Genomic DNA, 21,316 nt, shown 5'->3' on the forward strand with positions numbered 1-21,316 from the left:
AATGAGAATATTGTAACAGGAAAAGCAAAGGCAAATGGCACATATGATACACGGCCGTGATACTTTTTCGCTTTAAAAAGCATTCCTTGATTTCTTGATCTTTATCTGAAGCCAAGCCTAGTGCAGGTAGGTAAAGTGTTTCTTTTCATAAAATATTAATATACTAATAAAACAGATTTAGAATCTAACTACAGTTGTTTGCACTAATGAATGCCGTTTATCTTTAGAAATAAGCCAATTAATTTAGTAGCAAAAAAACATGTATCAATTAAAAAAATTAAAAAGGAATTGTCTGAAGGAAAAGGGTGAGGTGCAAAAGGAATCACTCTAAATCAATCTTGATAGAATAGAAGCTGTTGGAATGTAATAGTCTCTTTGTGGATGACATGTTTTGACAAATCATGGTTCTTTATCCTAAAAACATCACATCAATGATCTTGATGAGTTATGAATCACATAAATCTGGTTCATAAGATCATCACCAAAGTACAAATAAAGTGATGGAAATAATAGACAAATTTAGGAAATGAAGATTAAAGAATACAACATATGCCAGAGCTGATATCAAAGTTGTATAATAATAGGAGAGGCAGTTAAGTCTATGATGTCTGGATAGACTGAAGCTGGCTTATTACAAGGTGTTACCAAGTTTATTATCTTGTCTTCCGGTGAAAAAAGAATATCTTCAGAAGAAACTCGATTATTGCCGGTCTTCGGAGTAGAAGGCGGTCTCAAACTGTCGAAACATTTTCCTTCAAGAACTTGTGATTCTTGATTGCATGATTTAAGAGAAGTATCCCATTGTAACTTGTTATTCTTGTCAATGGACATAGGAGGAGATTCAGCTCCCAATTGCAGTCTGAAATCCTCTAATGACTCCCTTCTCAAATCATCAACATATTCCAATGCATCAATCACTGAACTTCCACCTTCAATAGATTCATCTGCATATTCAATTGAGGAAATTGAGCATTTTGGCACTAATCTTGGTCTGATATCATCCATTGGATCATCAGAAAAAACATTTCTTTCAACACTAGCACTTTCCATTGTGCCATTGTCATACTGAATAGATTCATTCTCATCCTCTTCTTCATCTTCACCTTCATTGCTGTGATCTGAAATCTGACCTTCTAAATAACAAGGAAGTTCATCCATGGGACACACATTAACCCTCATTTGCTTCGGCAACCTTGGGCAACCAGCAGTATGCTTCATGTACTTTGTTGAGAAAAAATTTACAGTGAGGTTTAAGCTGGTAAAAAAAAAACAAGAATTACAAGTCAATCTAGCTTCAATTACTCATCATACAAAACAACAGCAAATCCAAAAGAAAAAACACTCACTTCTCCCAAGCTGGAAGAGTTAACATAGTGTATGCTAATTTGATCTTATTGGCAATGCCTGAGAGTGATTTGAAGCTTGAAGCTGCCTTCCTGACTGCTAAAGACTCCACTGGATGCTGCCAAGCCCATTCAAACTGCAAAATTTCAAGCAAAATCCAGAGAATTCAAGAACAACACATTTGGCACTTAAAAAACAAAAAAAGATTAGATCTTTGAATATCAACCTGAAGTGCAGTGACATTTGAAGGGAAGCCGTAGATGCAGAGTATCATTTCCCAAGGGCGCCCTCTCTTTGTTCTCCATGCACCACACCTAATCTCACCATTGTGTTGCCGGATGCGGCGCCGGGGATTGATCGTGAACCTGAAAAATTATCAAAAAATCATGAAAAAATTCAGCAATTTGTTTTCTTTTGGAAAAAAAAAATCAAGAATCAAAAACCAAATTAGGGATTGAAGAGAAGAAAGCGACCCAATGTAGGTGTGGCCCTTGCGGCGAGGGCTCAAGGAAGTGAGGAGATAGCAAGCGAAGAAGCCCTTAGCGTTGTCCTCGTCGGTGTCCTTCTCTTGGGAAGCCATGGATGAGGCTCCGGAACTCCGTTGTTGCCCTTCTCTTCTTCTCGCCATTGCTCTGTGAACAAGGGTTTCAATGTGACCGTTGGGAAGACCCCCTTTTGAAATCGTAGATCTCAGTGACGAATTTGCCTTTTTCTAATTACCCCCTTGAAAATGTTGAAATGTTTTTAATACGGAATGATGAATTTCGAGTTTTTCCATGGGCCTATTTATACATGGGAGAAATAATAGTATAAAAAGTGTAAATTCAATGGGCGGTTTGGTATTATTGGCAATTCCTGTTTTTTATTTTAATTTTATATTTTAAAAATAAAAATAAAAAACATGTTTTGCACCTTATTTTTATTTTTTAAAAATTTTAACAATAATTCTCATGTTTAAAAAAGAGAAACAACATAATTTTAACAATAATTCTCATGTTTAAAAAAATATTTTTTTCATGTTTTAAAACATTTTTACGAAAACACTGTTTTTGAGCTTTCTTCTCACACTGTTTTGAAACCCTTCCTACCTCTACCTCTCTCTCTCTCTCTCTCTCTCTCTTTTTAATTTTTAATTCCTTTTATTTTTTATTTTATTTTTATTTTTCTTTAAAATATCAATTTTTTATAAATTAATACTAACTATTTAAAAAATATATATTTTTTAAAAAAATATTTATAAAAATTTATTATTTGGGCTTGATATTTTACAAATTAGTTTGTATAGTATAATAAATTATATTTTGATAATGTATTACACTTGGATATAACATATATATATATATATATATTAAATTTTTTAAGGCAAACACATTTAGTTTTTAAATGGCACAGTTTTTATGAGATATTTTTTACCATACAATACTAGTATATGTTATTAATTTTATTTAATAATAAAATCAAGTAAACTAATATAAAAATATAAATTTTTATAAATTTTTTTAAAATATGAATTTGAAAAAAATGATAAAAAAAATCATAATATTTTGTATTAACCAAACATATTTTGGTTTTCAACTTTTTAAAATACATAACAATTAGTATATCCAAACATGTTTTTGTTTTTTGTTTTCAAAAACTTGAAAATAAAACAAAAACAAAACAAAAGTGAAACAAAAACAAAAAACGAAAAACAAAAACGATGTCAAACGACCCTGAGATTTTTTATTTACTCCATATATTTTATATTTATTTGTTTATTTTTATTGACAAATGTGAACAAATTACATGACAACCAGGCACAGGTATAGGTGTGAAGCACAACCACAAGCTCAACAATACTTGTGTTCTCACTTTGAGCAAACTAAAGTTTTAATTCGCCTTCTTAGTGAGACAAAAAAAAAATTTACATAAAAACTTGATACTAATCGACTAAATGATTATTAAGAAAAATAGAATTATTGTAGATAAGGACATGATTTTGCTCTCCTAAATATCAAAATGATATAAAAATCAATTTTTTTTATAGAAATAATTTATATGATATTGATGAGATATAAATAATCAGCAGACAACCACTTCACTCACAATATTAAAATTTAAATAAAGTACACATATTATATTAACAATGAATATGAAATGAAAATGGATTATATGATATGATAAAATATTTAAAATTATATTCATAGTTTATCTACTCTGTTTTAAAGTACACTTTATATCCATCCCCTGTCCCTGACCCAACACCTTTTTAGTAAATTTTATAATAATAATAATAACAATACTATTATTGTTGTTGTTCTCTTCTTTTTCCAAAAGAGGCATCGCCACCACTCTTTTCCCAACCCTTGTGTTTTGTTGGTTCTGTAGTACTTTTTCCATTTGAAAGAAGCCATCAATCACACAAGCAATTGTTGATTAATAAATTGGCTAAAGTCCTTGAAAAAGCAAAGATAATGACATTGATATTTTTCAAGTTCCTTGTTGACCTCTATTTCATGCCCTTTGACATTTATACGGCAATGCCTTGCATTCTTTGAATCTCTTATCCTATTGTCTTGTTTTGAACCATGCATCACTACAACTGTAACACTTAAAAATGGTTTGTAATGCATTGGAACTAATCTTGCTAATAATAATAATAATAATAATAATAATAATAATAAAAATTGAGACATAATTTACCTTACTAAAAAGAAAGAAAGGAACAAGTTGCAGTTGTGGGATGTATGTAAACATTTTTTTAACTCAAATGCAATGAATATCTAGAAGTAAGAAAGAAGCAAGAAAGAAGAATGGTGGGATGGGATAGGATCAAAGGATACACTAATATGATACAGTGAAAGGTATAACAACAGCTAATGGGATGGTAACAGACTTCAATGTGGCATTGATGGGATTATGGCCGTCCCATGTGCAACCACTACACACTCTTGTTTTCATAAACATATTATTCAAACAACTTGCGTTTGTCTCTCCTTCCAACTTGGAGTTCTTGTCCCATTCTCATTCGCTCTCTCTCTCTCTCTCTCTCTCCCTCAAATTATTGCCTTCCAATCAAGGAAAACCAAACTAGTCTTGTGAGTATTGTCTCTCCCAACCTAGTACCTAGTACTATGTCCATTCTCCATTTGTGTGTGAGCTTGGTGGGTGGATGGATGGATGGTACCATCAATACATTACTAAACTATCAACCGATCAAAATATCTTCTTCAATTTTTCTAATTTCAATTAAAACAAAACAAATTATTAAGCATAACAATTAACCTATCAAACATGATATTTAAAAATATAAAATAAATAATAATAAAAACATCTATAGATACAAAATTAATACATCAACACATCCGTATCAAAAACCACCAAATGTGACTACAGATAGAGATAGCACCACCCTACACTTCACAAGCAACGAAAGAAATCTTACGTAAACTAAAGTTCAAATCTGTCTTCTCAATAAATACTCGTCCATATAAATTAAACAAAAAAGTATCAACAAATTTTTTATGCTATTTTTTTCCCCTACTTTTGTTCTTGCATGCACAACTAGTAAATTATGTACCAATAATTATAAAAAAAAAAATCCACTAAACGAGTGCATGAATTTTCTCATTTGCATCTCCATCATCAACTCTCATGCTAGTACTAGCAGTACTACTAGCATCACCACCGTTACTTCTGCAAGTCAAAGTAACAGTAGCTGTTTGATCCTTCACTCTCATCCTCAAAGATGGTCCAACAAACCGCCGCCACCCCACCGCCGACCAATCTCCGGCGTGCAACACCATGTACGTCCCAATCCCTCCGATGAGCCCATAAGCAATGGAATACGTTAACGGCATTAATATCAACGTCATGAACGCCGGTATAGCTTCTCTCATGTCCTCCCAATCAATCTCCACCACCGACTTCATCATCAAAACTCCGACGAGCACCAACGGCGGCCCCACAGCCCACGCCGGAATCGACGCCAGCAACGGCGTGAAGAAGAAAGACAACATGAAGTAACCAGCAACAATGATCGCCGTCAACCCAGTCCGGCCACCTTCTCTGATCCCAGTGGATGACTCAATAAACGCCGTCACCGGTGAAGTGCCAAGAAGTGAGCCGGCGACGATGGCTGTGGCGTCGGACATGAACGCGAAGTACTGGCCTTCGAAGTCACCGTTGTCGTCGACGAAGCCGGCGAAGCGAGCCATGGAGTAGAGTGTTCCGGTGGTGTCAAGGATGTCAACGTAGAGAAAGGTGAAAAGAGCTTCCCAGAAGTAACCACGGGAGATGCCGGAGAAGCTGAGAGCGCCGGCGGTGGACTGGATCTTGTGAACGTCGACTACTTTTTTGAAGTAGTTGAAAGAGTCGTCGCCGGAGGGGGAGTCAGGGAAGGCGGTGACGGAGGTGTGGCGGAACCAAGAGACGGTGGTGACGAAGACGATGCCGTAAATCATGGCGCCCTTGATGTTTTTAATAAGACAGTAGGCGATGATGAGGAAGCCGACGGCGGCGAGCCAGAAGGTAGGGCTGAGCATCTTGTGGTGAAGGCAAAGGATGGGGCTGGAGACGGTGGCGCCGGGGAGGAGAGAGGTGGTGCCATTGGGGAAGGTGAGGACGGGGGCGAGAGAGACACGGTCGGAGCGAGGGCAGGCAGCGAGAGTGACGAGAGTGGAAGAGGAGTAGCCGACGAGACCGACACCTTGGTTGTTTTGAAGACCGATGAAGGCGAGGAAAAGACCGATGCCGGCGGAGGAGGAGATGCGGACGGGTTTAGGGACGAGTTTGGCGAGCTTTGCTCGGAGACCGAGAGCGGAGATGGTGAGAAAGAAGAGACCTTCGATGAAGACGGCGGCGAGAGCGGTTTTGTAAGGGAGATTGCCGGAGCCGTGGTAACCGACGACGGTGTAGGCGAAGTAAGCGTTGGTGCCCATGCCGGGAGCGAGAGCGAGAGGGAGGTTGGAGAAGAAGCCCATGATGAAGGAGCCGATGGTGGAGGAGGCGGCGGTGGCGACGATGAGGTCGCGGCGGACGCGGGAAAGGCAGGAGGAGTAGCCTGGGTCGATTGGAGGGAATTTGCAGGAAGGGGAAGGAGAGGTGCAGTCGGAGATGGAGCAGGTGGCGCCGGAATCGGAGAGGATGGAAGCGTTTACGGCGAGGATGTAGGCCATGGTTAGAAAGGTGGCGGTGCCAGCGCGGAGTTCGGTGGTGAAGGTTGTGTTCCGTTCTGTGAGTTTGAAACGGCGGCCTATGAAGGTGGTGGAGATGTAAGTGTTTAGACGAGTGATTGAAGATGACGCCATTGGAGGACCTTGGTGGTGCTTCTTCTTCTTCTTGTTATCATGAAGAAGAAGAAGAAGAGAGAGTTATGGAGAGAGGGAGTCAAAGGTTGGAGGTATTTGTAGTGAAGGTTTAATTTAATTTAATTTAATTTGTTTATTTATTTATTTATATTATTTAATTTAATATTAATAGATTTTTTTAAGGGAGTTGGAGGTCAAAGTATGAGGGGGGGCATGTGGGTGGAGGAGAGGGGAGCTTGTTGTATAGGATGTACAGATTCAGCTTTGGATGTTTTATATTAATTAATTATTTTTTATAGAGATAAATAATATTTAATTAAATTAGTGGTTCCCTTAAAAGTTGGAGTTATCGATTATTTTAGTGGATTAGCTGGAGTGGATTATTTTTTCTTGCAATTTTTTTTTTTTATTTTATTTTTTATAAAGAGCTACTTGTAATTTTGTATCGTTGCATCAATAGGATACTTCATTGCTTAACACTGTTATATGTTTTTTTATTATTTTATTTAAATAAATAGATAAACTACTAGTTTATAAAAATTAAAAAAATACTTAAAATACATGGAAAAACACGACGACAACTAAAAAACAAGAGGATAACTATAACATATAAGAAAACTAATAAAAAACAAAATATAACAGGAAAACAAGTACAATAAGTGTTATCAAAAAAATAAAATTTAAAAAAAAGAAACAGAGAAAAAAATAATAAAACAAAAAAAACAAAATCATGGTGAGCCAATTATATCTACAGTGCTCAGCTGCGGATCTCATTTTATTTTATTTTTTCTTATGTTTTTCTTTATCCATTTCTTGTCGTATTTATAGTGATTAAAAACAAAAAAAATCAGATGACACAAATAAATTAATCTATTTAACGATCACAATAAATATGTATTTTATTTTTAAAAAATAAAGGCATAAAGGGTAATTTTTTATTTGCAATTTATTTTAATTTTATTCTTTTTTTGGTCTTAGCTTCGGTAATTATGTCAAATTGTATGTAACATTATCTAATAACCCATGAATAAATAAAAATAAAATGAATTCTCCCATTCAAACATAATTTACCTTCCTTATTGTATTTTTTATTTTATTTTATTATTAATGTGCCCGTATGTACTTAGCTCCCTTTAATATATTATATTGTTTTATTTATTTATTTATTAAAACTTTATTCGTCATGTCAAAGTGAAAAATATTGGATGTAGAAACACTCTGCTATATAATTTTAAATACAAAGAACAATATAAACCAAACATCAAAAGTACAGTGATCAATAATATATTTAAGAGTCAAAATTAAGAATTAATATAATAATAAGATAAATTAGACACCTTCTCACGCGACAGGACCTTTTGTACTTGTAACTAACACAATGATTTTCTTTAATTAGTTTGAAGAAATTGCTCCTCACATAATCCGTATTTGATTGTCTACCTTTAGTCAATACTTTGTTTGGAAGGGAAATATTCAAATCAATTTAGCCAGCTTTGACTTTTTTAAGGACACAATGTGCTCAAGTTTTTTCACACCATGTTTTATTTGATCAATGCATACATTAAAATGTCTTTCATTTTTGACTTATCGATTAATTTAGTAAAGTGAGCAAAAGAGTAAGATGATGAGGTTCTCTTAGAACTTCACTCCATCCCTAAAAAATTATTGTTATAGTGTTAATTTATTTTTTTATTATTTTTAATTAGTTTTTTTATATTGTTGCAGTTGTATTTATATACCATCAGTATTTTTTGATATTCTTTATAGTTTTCTATATTGTTATTATGTTATTGTTGTTTTATTATATATGTTTTAATATTTTTTTATATTTTTTTTTTCTTTTTAACAAAGATGATTTATCTATTTTTTAAAAAATGAGGACCTTTTTTAATGTTTTTTTTTCTTTTTAACAAATATGATTTATCTTTTTTATTTAAATATGGATTTTTGTAATGGATTTTTCAACAAGCGCTTGTAGTTTTTTTTTAAAATAAATAAATAAATAAATAACTCAATACTACCTAAATGACTCCCAAAGTTTACCACATGAAGCAACATTTGTTGATAAATATATACACAAACTTTCAAATTGTCATCATGATCTCAAAAAAGAAAGTTTTGTTTTCTCTAAAAAAATGAAAGCAAAGTTCCTTCTTACTTCATACTTCTTTAAATGATAGAAGCCTTTTCAAAGCCAATTGTTCTTTAATTATTAGAAAAGGTTATTATTAATGATTTTTCTTGATGTGCTCTTGTTGATGATGATGGAGTTTGAAACCAAGCCACCCAAAACTAAGAAAGGGTGGATAATTTATACAACATAAAATTAAAAAAAATTAATTATAAATAATTTTGCAAGTAGGCAAACATAAGATCATGGAATCAATGCACGCCCCATGGACACTGGAGACAGGCCAAAGCCAGAGTCTGTGTGTAGGACCACTCTTATTAATTTGAAAGTCTCTTTAGTGGACCCTACATTGCTTAGATAAGTACAACCTTTTTGGGGGGACCATTTGGGTGCATGTCATTCTAATCCTTTGAAATCAAGCTAACTGATTAGATTAATACTTTTTTGATTGAAGTCTTGGATATATCCAATCCAAACGTCTCCTCTTTTTATTAGATATATATATATATATAGTGTGTGTGTGTGTGTGTGTGTATACTTTTGATTGATTTAACATTTATATGCTCTTTGCTCCCCCTCTGTTGTCTCAATCTCAAACCATTCAAACATATTTATTTTGAAAACCAAAATAAAATTTGATAAAAGAATATTATCATTAAGAACAAAACCAATTTATAAGATGCTTAAATACCCCTAGAAGGTGGTTGTATAAAACCTAATAAAAAGAAGAGAAAAAGTGCTCATAGAAAATGATTTTATGTAAAGGTCATTTATGTGTACATGACATGATAATATAAGAAAATTCAAAGTTTTTTGTTTTCTTGTTTTTTCTTGAAAGTTTGATTAATTGCATACTGAGTTAAACCAGATGTTATGTGTAACCTTTAAAATTTGATTTGTGTGTGTATACATCTTACATATGTCATTAAAACATATTATAAATTATATAAATATTAGTTTTTGTAATAATAAAAATATAAATTTATTTAAATTTCTAAAGTGATCTTAATTTTTATTTACACATAATGAATAAAATCAACTTATTTTGTTAATGTATATATATAAGTTGCTTGGTCATTTAATATATAATAATATATTTTATTGTTGTACGGTGTCTATATACAAACAAATCAAATTTTAATCAGTATACATGGCATTTGATTTTATTGGGAGGTACACAAATAATTAGGCAAACTTTCAAAGATATATTGAAAAAAAAACCCCAAAATTTTATAATATATTTTATTAATTTAATAGAATCATGGGAAAAAAAAAGTGACATTCAACAACAAAAAAAAGTCATAATAATTCATTTATTAAAGTTTTTTATTATTTTTCTATATCTTTAATCACAAAAATAAAAAAAAAAGCTCAATTCAAATAGTGAAGGAGTTGATTAGGAAAAATTTATTTAAAAAAAATTCTTCAATAATATTTTAATTAAACGCTTTGCACATTCTCTCTTAAAAAAATAAAAATAAATAAATATAGTTAAGTGTTTTTTATGTCTTTCGCTTCCACGCCTAATGGACTTTTTTGCTGTTTAATTATATTGTTTACTTTCCTGATTTTTTATATTTTTGTTATATTTTTCTAATAAATATGATTCATTTATTTTGTTAAAAAAAAATTTTTTTTTTTTAAAAATACAACAATAGACACTGAACTCAGCTATGAAAAACAAACCTTGAGAAAGACACAAAGCCACAGCGAATGGTGCACAAAAAGAAAGGTAGATATAGGAAAATATCAAACAAATTAAATATTAAAAAAAAAGTTATTTAAGAATAAATTAATAAAAGGCCAAATTTTCAAACAATGAAACGTGACTAGTGATATAAGTCTCACCTACATTACATGACATGGAGGCCAATCTCATCCATATTATGTAGAGGCCTTGATGTGTGAACATTAAAAATATAGTGTGAATAAGTTTGGCGTGTGTGGTTGGTTGTTGCCACAACGTCACTAGTGCTAACATTTCTTTGTGGTTTGTTTAGTATTTAGAGGACAATAAAGTAATAAGACACGTGTGGTTTGAAAAAAATATTAATGTGAACATATTAAAGCAATATTGGAACCATACTGAGAACGAATTTTTAAGTTATTTTTATTTTATTTGGCAATTGTTTACGTTTGAATTAGATCATAATGACGAATTTTATTTTTATTTGTTGTAACATAATTCTTTAATATTGTTTTAAAAAAGTTTGCTATAATTTATAAGAGAATTATTATTTGTAATATGAGATTGAGGGAAAGAGGGTGGTTATCTAATCAGGATATTATATATGGCAATATGAACTCAATTATAACATCCTTAATTTAAAAAATAATAATAATTTAAACTAATATTTTGATTGAACTTTTAATACTGTTGCCAACCAACATGGTATAGATTGACTGTACATATTGTTGACATAATAACTTCACCCTTACGCCCACCCTGAATATGTGGCTTATTCACATTTTGAAAAAAAATGTTAACATTGTTTTTGAATTTATAAATAATTTTTTTTTAATAAAAAAGAGGTTTTACAAATATATTTTTTCTATTTATTTAAAAAAAAAATCATTTTACATTATCCCTGCATACTGACTACATTTTATTTGACTAGAATAGCAAGTAGAAAAACAAAAAAGGATAATAATGAGATACTAATATTAGTGCAAGGGTAAACCCAATTAGTTATAGATGCATTCTGACCTTACAATAATATTATTTAAGTCCAAATAATCAAATCTTTTCAGGCTTGAGTTATTAAATACCATTATTATAAGCATAAATCAACAAATTATATATAAAAACATTTCATCATTAATATACTTACATGAGTCTAGAATTTATACTTACATGGAGATGCATTCATGCATTTACTTCAAACCAAACCCCACTTTAATACATAAACACCAACAGGCATACTGGGATAGAGAAGGCTATCAACTGAAATCACATATCAAAAAGGAATACCAATAAATAGAAGCGATAAGTAGAAAAACTGTACATCAAGACTTGGATGATTTCAAGGAGTGACACAATCTATTATATAGCATGAACTACTAACATTTATTAACAGGAAAAATCAAACATGCTTCTTCTCCTTATTCTCAATCTTCTTCTTCTTGTTCTTCTTATTTTGATCATCCAATTCAACAAACTTAAGACCGAAAACTTCTTTCTTTTTGTTGGAAACTTCTTGCAAACATTTCTGACACTCTTCTCCTCATTAAGTAATTGCCTCAGGGTCACCTTCGGCTTCCGATTATCTTTCTGTCCTGCGTTGTTATCTTCAGAGCTGACCGATTTTGTGGTCACTTCATTTGTCGTTTTATCGGTCAACTTGGTGGTGTTATTACGAAGAGAATGCTGCTTCTGGACATGTTCCAACCTCCATTTCCGACGAGCTTCATCAACTGATTGTCTGCTTGTATTACTCTTTTCTGTTATTTCTGTTATTGCCTCCTGTTTAGATTGATTCTCTTCGATGTTCCTTCTCGAGAGTTTGTCTACCTCACTAGCTTTACGGAACAGCTCGAGGAATTGTTTAACAGGAAGATTTACTCGGGAGGTGTTTTGGATATTTGAATTTGAATTATCACTGTCTGATAGAGCTTTAATTTTTTCAAGGGCAGCAACTTCTGAAGCTTTAGCTTCTGCTTCAATATTTTTGACTGCATGTTGTCTGATCTCGGCACTCTTTATTTTTGCCTTTGTCTGTTCAAGATCAGCAGTGAGTTTTGAGACTTCAGACTTAGCAGTTTCTGTAATCAATCTAGAGTTTTCTATGTCTGCATTTAATTGAAGTCTCAATGTCATTTGATTCAGATGTTTTTCCAGAGACAAAACCTCGGCAGTGTTTGCTGATAAGTTCTGACGAGTTACCTCGAGCAATGACTTCTCATTTTGTATTTTGCTTTTAAGCAACTGAGCAGTAGTCAAAATTCCAGTCAAACCATCGATTGTCCTCCTAAAATCCACCTCTAGAGATTGCTTCGTAGATGTATTTAAGTCAACCAAATCTACCTGATTTTCACAAAACTTGGGGCAATGTTCTTCATAATCCATGACAGGGTGTACCTTTGGCATGGCTTCTTTCTGTAATTTCAATTTTAGGTCCTTCGCTATCCTTTTGGTCATTTCTAGTTCTTTTAAAACATCAAGTGTTTCCCTTTCCTTCGCAATAAGATCCCTTTCTACTTGCGCAATCTGGTACTTCACTTCCAATAGAGCCACTTCCTAAAAAAGCCGATAATTCTGATCAGAAATTCATTAAATGACCCAATTAAAGGAACAAAATTATATTAATTGAACCACATCTTGGCAATGCAAAATCTCTCATTCAGTAATGTTTATGCAAACATGGTATAATAATCAAACTCTCAAATAAAGAAGCTATTTTGCTGATGCAGGACAAAATCAGACTTATGAAATTAAGAAGAGTTCTAGAATCATATGCAACTAGACTCCCTAATTACCAATTAATTTCAATAATTTCTATATTAATACTATTGTCCATATATAGGAAATCATGCAGTATGTGGAGATTGAACCACAAAAACTCCACCTTTTAAAAGCAATAGAACAGTCAGCACAAATCACATTGATTTTACACTGAATTACCTTATAAAACATTGCCACTAAATTAATTCCTTAAAGAAAATGCTTAAATATAACACTGTGATGAATCCCAGATGAGAAACATGATAAACTGTTCACACAAAACTAAGCATGAATTCAGAATCTCAAAATCACCAATAAAAAAAAATGAAGTAGAGCATTAAATCAAAAGATTCAGCATTATGAATCAAAAGATTCAGAAGCTCAATAATTTCTATATCAATATTATGACTCATGCATAGGAAAGCATACAATATGCAGAGATTGAACAACAAAAACTGCACCTTTTCAAAGCAATAGAACAATTAGCACAAAATTGCATCAATTTTCACCGAATTACCTAATCAAACATTGCTATAACCATAACGTATGAATTCAGAATCTCAAAATCAACAATAAAAAAAAATGAAGTAGAGCATTAAATCAAAAGATTCAGCATTATGAATCAAAAAATTCAGAAGCTCAATAATTTCTATATCAATATTATGGCTCATGCATAGGAAAGCATACAATATGCAGAGATTGAACAACAAAAACTGCACCTTTTAAAAGCAATAGAACAATTAGCACAAAATTGCATCAATTTTCACTGAATTACCTAATCAAACATCGCATGAATTCAGAATCTCAAAATCAACAATAAAAAAAAATGAAGTAGAGCGTTAAATCAAAAGATTCAGCATTATGAATCAAAATATTCAGAAGCTCAATAATTTCTATATCAATATTATGACTCATGCATAGGAAAGCATACAATATGCAAAGATTGAACCACAAAAACTGCACCTTTTAAAAAGCAATAGAACAATCAGCACAAAATTGCATCAATTTTCACTGAATTACCTAATCAAACATTGCTATAAAATTAATTCCTTAAAGAGAATGCTTCAATATAACACTGTGATGCATCCCAGAATCGAGATGACAAACATGATAAACTCTTCACGCAAAACGAAGCATGAATTCAAAAACTCAAAATCACCAATTAAAATAAATAAATAAAGCATTAGATCAAAAGATTCAACGAAAGCTGAAAAAAAAATAATGGATACCTCGGAGGCATTGCTGTGGCCTTCGAACAAGATCACGGCTTCCTTCACTGATGAGAAGGGGGAAGAGGTGTCGATCGTGGCTCTCCACGGCTCCTCTTTATCAGAAATCTCCGGCGATGACGGTGGATTCATTAGGGTTTTGGCGAGCTCGGGATCGGAAGTGGAGATAGAGAGGAACTACAGAAGAGGGAAAGTGACCAAAGGCTAAATATTTGATTTTTCTCTTTGATTTATTCGTTTAACACCCTGAAACTTTTCATAATTACAAAGAAAAAAAGAAAATATTAATCAAAAGTAATACTTAATTTTTTGTTTTATTGTTAAAATATTTAAATAATTAAATATTGTAAAAAGAGATTGGTGGGTTTTTTTTTTATTTCTTTTTCTGATAATTTTTTAGATTAGAGCATATACTTTGAGTGACTCTACTCTACTTCTAAATTTAAATTAAAAGTTTTGATAAATGGAATTTTCAATTTATAAAATATTCAAATGTAAATTAAAATCTAACTAGACTAAAGTCACAGGATAGAGATTTGAGATAGCATATTAAACTAAAGAACCACAAATTAAGTAGGTTGATGATTGTTGGAATTTAAAAAAAATGAAAGTTTTTGATATATTTTAATATAGAACATATATGTTATTATTATTATTATTATTTTACAAAAATAAGAGTATTTTTATGAAGAAAATCAAATAAATATTAATCCTTTCTTGAAAAAAAAATTTGCTGGTTAATTTAAAATTTTTAACAACAATTTAATTCTTGGTCGATTTTGCTCACAATTATTTATGGCTAGAAATTTTTTACTATATACATCCTCTCAACAATATATACAACAAACCAACAAAAACAAAACAATTATACATCCCAATATCAATCCCTAAAATTTCAAATTTTAAAATTCAAAATAAAAATCATTAAAATTTCAATTGCTTTTTGTTGATGACGTTTGGTTGGATGTAACTGTAAATGCAGTGGATTTTCAGTTACAATGCAACTGGAAATACTTGATTTTCAAAATACGGTGCAGGTAAATTTATGTGTTTGGTTAGATGTAATTGGAATTACTGTATTATAAGTTTTTTTTTTTTTTGTTTGGAAGGATTTGTAAATCTGAAATTGAAAAACACATTTATATAAATGTATGTATATATGTATATGCACATATATATATATATATATATAAGTATATGTATATGTGTGTGTATATATAAATATATGTATGTATATATAAACATACGATGCATAGGTATATGTATACATGCTTGTATCTGCATATATGCATATGTATTTATGTATATATATATAGAATTGTATATATATATATGTATGTATATATATGTAAACATACCTATGTATGGTTATATAAAATTATATATGTATGTATATGTATATATGTGTGTATAACTGTATGTATGTGTGTGTATATGTGTATGTATATATGTATGTATATATGTATGTATATATGCATATACATATTTATATATATATATATATATATATGGATGTGTGTGTATGTGTGTATATATATACACATATATATAAATCACATAAAGATTTTCAACTCACATGATTTCAAATATATGGATGTGTGTGTATGTGTGTATATATATACACATATATATAAATCACATAAAGATTTTCAACTCACATGATTTCAACTTTCGCTCAATTTAAGCGTAAAACCAAATCCCTCATCAGAGGTAATCTGATTTACATGGGTTTTTAAAATCTTGTGAAACAAACACTGAATTTCTAAAAACCAAATAACTCAAGTTACATATAACTCCAAATTTCCCCAAACAAACAGTACCAAGAGATTTCTCAGTAGCTTCGATGGAAGAGAAGATGTTTCATTCGGCAAGTCCATTTGGTTCTTTACTTTATTAGTATTTAATAATGATTATTTATTTTTATCTTTAACTTATAGCTAGCGTTCAGACATAGAACAAGCTGCTTTTGCAAGAGCATCGGCAGCCAACAGTCTCAGAGAATTAATTCCCAATCAAAATGCAGGTGATCAGCATTGTGAATGAATTACCTGAATAACCAATTCAGCATCAGATTCAAGTATGACATTGTCCAGACTAGAATTTTTGAGCCATCATCGCATCTATTTAATATAGTTATTAAATATTATATTTAATAATGATTACTTATTTTCATATTTACATTGTGACCTAGTATTTCCTTTAAACTATAACTCTTTTTGTGATTTTTTCCTTGGTTTTTTTCCCTCATATGTTTACCTACATAACTACTATAACAATTAATTGTGAATAAAATGGACAAAAAAACAATACGTAGAATTCATAAACATATATATATATATATATATGAGGAAATTACAAATAAAGAAACCAACAATTATGAACACAAAAGAGAAACTTATACAACTATGTTGACAAGTATATTACACTTAGAATTAAATATATATATATATATATATCATAAATCCACAACACACCATTATGAGCAATGAAAGGCTCACAGACTAACCAATGAAAATGAATGATGGATGTTCCCAAAAACAGCTGCACATAAGTTTTCATTTCATCAGAGGGCTCGCATTATCTGTAAAATCAAATTTCAAGACCTTTATCGCATTCACAAGCATGCACATTTTGAAAAATGACAACCATTATAACCATCATCAAAATTATCATTCCTCAGCGTGCAACTCATTACTCATACCACATCAACAATGAAAACAGGGCCTAGCTTTAAATAAACAAACATTCAGTAACTGTATAAAAACAGCAACAGGGGGTATGAGCTGATGATAAGCACAATCAAAACCTGATTATTTTTGGGGGCCATTTTTCTACTACAAGTTAATGTACATGCACGTAGAAGACTATCAAACTCAAATCTACATTTACTACAGTGAAGTGCTGTCTCTGGCATATCTGCTTGTTTCGTCTGCTACTTTTTCCCATACACTGGATATCTTCTCCGAATATCCCACCTGCCGAACAACACAAGAGGCAGCTTTCTGATCAATTGGAAGAAATTCACTAGTCCCAGTATATTATGATATAAGAATGAATGGCTAGACTACATAAACAAACACCATTACACAATGAAGCAAACAAACAAAAACAATTTTGTTTGCCCTCTAAATTTATGGTCGTCCACTCGTATGGTTTGACTCTTGACAGTTTCGCATACCACATCACACGTACTTTAACACTTAATTAACAATTCTTGGTGGATGAGGAAGGTGAAACAAAATCATCATGAGTCCCCATTTACATAAGGGAACATAACAAACTTTGTGAGGAATTACGAAGTAGGAAGGTTACCTGATTTATCACAAAGCCTTTCAACATTCCGAGAAAATCTTCATGCATCTCTTTGTCTAGCCTCTCAAGTTCAGTCTTATTGTTTTCCTACACAAAAATTGTAAAGAAATCAATGTGCAGAAATAAGACTTGTGTAACCATTTAATAGAAATCATAAAATTAATTATCTGGACATGACAAACAAATCACAATGATCAACTGAGACAAGGAATAAAGGCAATATGGATATTGGTCACATATAAAACAAGTGCTTGGCCAAGTCATTACCAGCACCCTTGCACAAAAGTATAAAGTATAACTAAAAGTAATATGTAAACAGGTACAAACAAAATTCAGGACAAAAATCAAGAGAAAATGGGGGAAAAGACTTCACTTGCTTAGTAGGAAAGTAATACTGAGAAAATGGTGATGAGCTGTGAAGTGCCGAAATGGGGAGAAAGGTACCATAATGAAGGATGTTTCCACATAACAGACAAAAAATCCTACATCAAGTATCAACAACCATGTCCATAATCTAATCAAAATGTTTCCGCCCAAATTGTAAATAGGGGACCTCTTTGTGTCAAGTAGATTAACACCTAAATTGGACTCCATTTCCATTATCCCTTGATCCATATTTACCATGGCAAGTAGGAAAAAAATTCATTCAGATCAGTTGATTTGTTCATTCAGCCCTTGACTTGCTCGAACATTTAGGATTTAAAATCTCTAACCGAAGGCACTATCTAAAATGGTTAGACAAGCAAGACAAAAACTCAGCAATAACACATGTAACTAGTTTTGCTGGAGATAAGATGACCATAATTGGCTTATCTGTAAGAATAAATAATTCATTACCTTGATCCTCTCATACTCTCTCAAAGCACAACTTTTCGCATCTTCATTGACCCTTATTGTTTCTTTCAGTTCCTCTACTTTACGGATTCTTGCCCTGTCACCTCCAAAGATTTTTGAGGATGCAGCTTCAAGTTTTTCTGTTCTTGCATGCAGGGAAGTTAAATCTGACATAAGGGTCTGTATTGTCAACAACGCACTGGCGCGATCTGAGAAAGCACCGTGAACAGCTAGCATTAACCCAAGATATTCATGCAGAGTATCCTACCATGGAAAAAACAAAGAATCTGTTAGCAGATACAAAGGAAACACTATTCCCACTATGCTAAATCATGTTTTAGCAACTACCAGATGTTTGACCGTCTGTGCATTTAATTCTCGATACAATCTACTTGCTTTAACAGCAGCAGTTGCCACACATTTAGCATCAGCAGCTCGAATTCTTTGAGAATCATAAATTGCTTCTTCAGTTTCAAATTTTGTAAGTTTAATAAATGCGAGTCCTAACTCTCCCATAGTTTCACCAATATCCTGCTGAGCTTTAACAAGTGCTTCAGCCTGCAACCGAAACAAAATATAAGTTTTCATGCTTAAAACCCGTTTGATAAGGAACAATCACCGTGTGCCAGAAAAGCTGAATGTTGAGTACAAAAACAAGTTAGGCTACAAAGACTAAAGCAGAAGAAACTTTTTCCATTTGCAATCATCCTCATAAATATTTCTAAGAATTTCTATCTCCCGCTGTGTTGCATAAATGTAGTAGCTTCGCACATAGAGAACGTGATTGCCTTTCATAAAAACATGTATCGGATAAGACATTTAAAAATTACGCCGTCATTTACTTATCCATATTGTTCATTGCTGGTTTTTTTAAAAAAAAATGCTTAGGATACAACATGACTAGTGTTTTACATTCTTGGTCATATTACATTAAGATTCATTTAAATGGACTTGATAGACAACTTCATATGGGTACAATTTATTTTACACTAGCAAAAATCTTCCCCGTGCTAAATTCAAGTGTTATACGCGGGAAAAAATTAAGCTTTTGGCAACTACATTTGATCAAACACTAGATACCACTTTTGCTAAGAACAAAGGAAAATTTGAACTTAAAAAAAAATCCAATTCTTCTAACCTGCATTCCTTGCAATCACCTTAAACAACTATCTCTGCATGCACCTCTAATTGGGAATATTTCAATATTATAATGGCAAAAATAAACAAAGAATTTTCAAAAAATTTCCACAATTTGAGTCTCCAATCTAACTTAAGATCACTCTTTTACTTCCACTTAACTTTTAAAATAGCTATGATCTGACTCTAATTCAACAAATAAGCATTTTCTCTCATACATCTACTCACAGTCCAACCTATTGAAATTGGAAAGAAATTTGCTTTAAAACATAAGCAACCAAGGTTTTTAAACAGGAAGCAAATGCATCAAATGTGAAATTAATAAAATGAGGCTAATTCAATCACAGGCAATCAACATACCTGCTGAGATGCAGCACTAAGCTGCTGCTCCAGATCCTGCACCTTCTCCTTCCTCTCCAAAAACTCCTTGTCCTCCTCCACCACCAATGGCTTCACCCCAGCCCAATCATTCGTCACCGACTGCCTCAACTCCTTGAAAATCCTCAACAAATCCCTGCCCCCTTTCGCCGGCTGCACCACCTCCTGCGGCGCCACAAAACTTCCACCGGGCTCCCCAAAAAGCTGCTTCGGCAACCTCACCGCCCCATCCAACATCCGCGACGCGACGTCCGTGCTTGGAGACAGCGGCATCCTCCCCTGCACCCTCAGAAATGCTCTGAGCTCATCACTCCTCCCGATCACCGGATGGCTCGCGAGCCTCCATAAGTACTTCTCAAGCGCTGATCGGCGCTGCTCTAAAAACTCCTGCTTCTGCATAACCTGGCTCTCGACGACATTCTTATCAGGCCGGGGCGGGATGAAAAACCCTCGAAACGCCTCCGCCAGACGGTCCGACAGTGTAACCACATCCCGGAACCGTCGTCGCACGCTGATCTCAATCGGCTCGGAAACCGGCGGGTCAAGCAAGCGGGAAGTAATGAGGTAGGTAACGAAGGAGCCAGCGCCGGGGACAAGGGAGTTAGCGGTGGGTTCCTGCTCCTTCTGGGGGTCAGAAACGGTGATCTTCGAGTACTCAGCCGGAGACCGGCGTTCCGAACGCGAGGAGGGTTCACGGGAGAGCGACGGGGATCCAACGGAGGACGCGGCGCCATTCTGCGAGTCGAATGGCGCGAAGACGACATCGGCGTAGGATGGGGGATCAAGGAACGCGGACGAAGGGGAGTAGGAGGAGGAGACGAGAGGCGAGAGTAGAGGGTCGGCGTTGGCGGGGACAGTGGAGAGGGATCATCGTCAGCAAGAGCAAGGGTCTCCATCTCCTCCCGTGCCGTCTCCGACTCCGGCTCTGGCTCCGGCACCGGCGGTCGGAAGCCCCTCCGGCGTCTCCGAGCCCATCATTTTGGCTGGATCGAGATCTAGGGAGCGGACGGTGGAGGAGACGAGGAGGACGCGAGAAACGATAGAGCACGGTATGATGCGCCGCCGGATGAGGATAAAGAGAAAGAGTGAGGATTGAGATAGCGATGATGCCAGGCCACGTGGCATGAATTGAGGCGTTCCACGGGTGTGAAGAGATTCGGAGGTTTTCCTCGTCACGAGATCAAGATGTCGATCTCGAGGCAGTTGATTTGTTTCTGACCGT

General features: G+C 33.5%; 3 protein-coding genes across 3 annotated transcripts; all 3 read right to left on the bottom strand.

Annotated features, from left to right (window-relative positions):
• Positions 1–120: 120 nt before the first annotated feature.
• LOC120273260 (adenine/guanine permease AZG1-like) lies at positions 121–6,806 on the bottom strand. The gene is made up of 6 exons (XM_039279888.1): positions 4,930–6,806; positions 4,180–4,264; positions 1,818–2,056; positions 1,571–1,709; positions 1,347–1,480; positions 121–1,255 (listed from the first exon to the last, which is right to left on the bottom strand). Exons 1-6 carry the CDS (start codon positions 6,630–6,632, stop codon positions 565–567), a joined length of 2,991 nt encoding a protein of 996 aa, XP_039135822.1. The 5' UTR covers positions 6,633–6,806; the 3' UTR covers positions 121–564.
• A 4,948-nt stretch (positions 6,807–11,754) lies between these two features.
• LOC120273464 (WEB family protein At2g38370-like) lies at positions 11,755–14,593 on the bottom strand. The gene is made up of 2 exons (XM_039280090.1): positions 14,434–14,593; positions 11,755–13,000 (listed from the first exon to the last, which is right to left on the bottom strand). Exons 1-2 carry the CDS (start codon positions 14,563–14,565, stop codon positions 11,834–11,836), a joined length of 1,299 nt encoding a protein of 432 aa, XP_039136024.1. The 5' UTR covers positions 14,566–14,593; the 3' UTR covers positions 11,755–11,833.
• Positions 14,594–17,072: 2,479 nt separating this feature from the next.
• Positions 17,073–21,152, bottom strand: LOC120273855 (sorting nexin 2A-like). The gene is given in 6 exon segments (XM_039280591.1): positions 17,073–17,408; positions 17,746–17,832; positions 18,583–18,843; positions 18,928–19,137; positions 20,077–20,906; positions 20,909–21,152. Coding segments are annotated over 6 exon segments (1,557 nt in total). The 5' UTR covers positions 20,991–21,152; the 3' UTR covers positions 17,073–17,321.
• Between the last annotated feature and the right edge of the window lie 164 nt (positions 21,153–21,316).

The sequence above is a fragment of the Dioscorea cayenensis genome, chromosome 12 (genome assembly GCF_009730915.1).
Source record: "Dioscorea cayenensis subsp. rotundata cultivar TDr96_F1 chromosome 12, TDr96_F1_v2_PseudoChromosome.rev07_lg8_w22 25.fasta, whole genome shotgun sequence".
Taxonomy (NCBI): domain Eukaryota; kingdom Viridiplantae; phylum Streptophyta; class Magnoliopsida; order Dioscoreales; family Dioscoreaceae; genus Dioscorea; species Dioscorea cayenensis.

What these genes read in the sequence shown, in the direction of transcription:
- LOC120273464 (XM_039280090.1), bottom strand. Translation starts at nt 14,565, where the DNA reads ATGAATCCACCGTCATCGCCGGAGATTTCTGATAAAGAGGAGCCGTGG. An exon ending in GCCACAGCAATGCCTCCGAG is followed by an intron (nt 13,001 to 14,433) that starts GTATCCATTATT and finishes CGGCTTTTTTAG; the next exon opens with GAAGTGGCTCTATTGGAAGT.
- LOC120273260 (XM_039279888.1), bottom strand. Translation starts at nt 6,632, where the DNA reads ATGGCGTCATCTTCAATCACTCGTCTAAACACTTACATCTCCACCACC. An exon ending in CTGTTGTTATACCTTTCACT is followed by an intron (nt 2,057 to 4,179) that starts GTATCATATTAG and finishes GGGGGTAATTAG; the next exon opens with AAAAAGGCAAATTCGTCACT. An exon ending in CAAATGTCACTGCACTTCAG is followed by an intron (nt 1,481 to 1,570) that starts GTTGATATTCAA and finishes GAAATTTTGCAG; the next exon opens with TTTGAATGGGCTTGGCAGCA.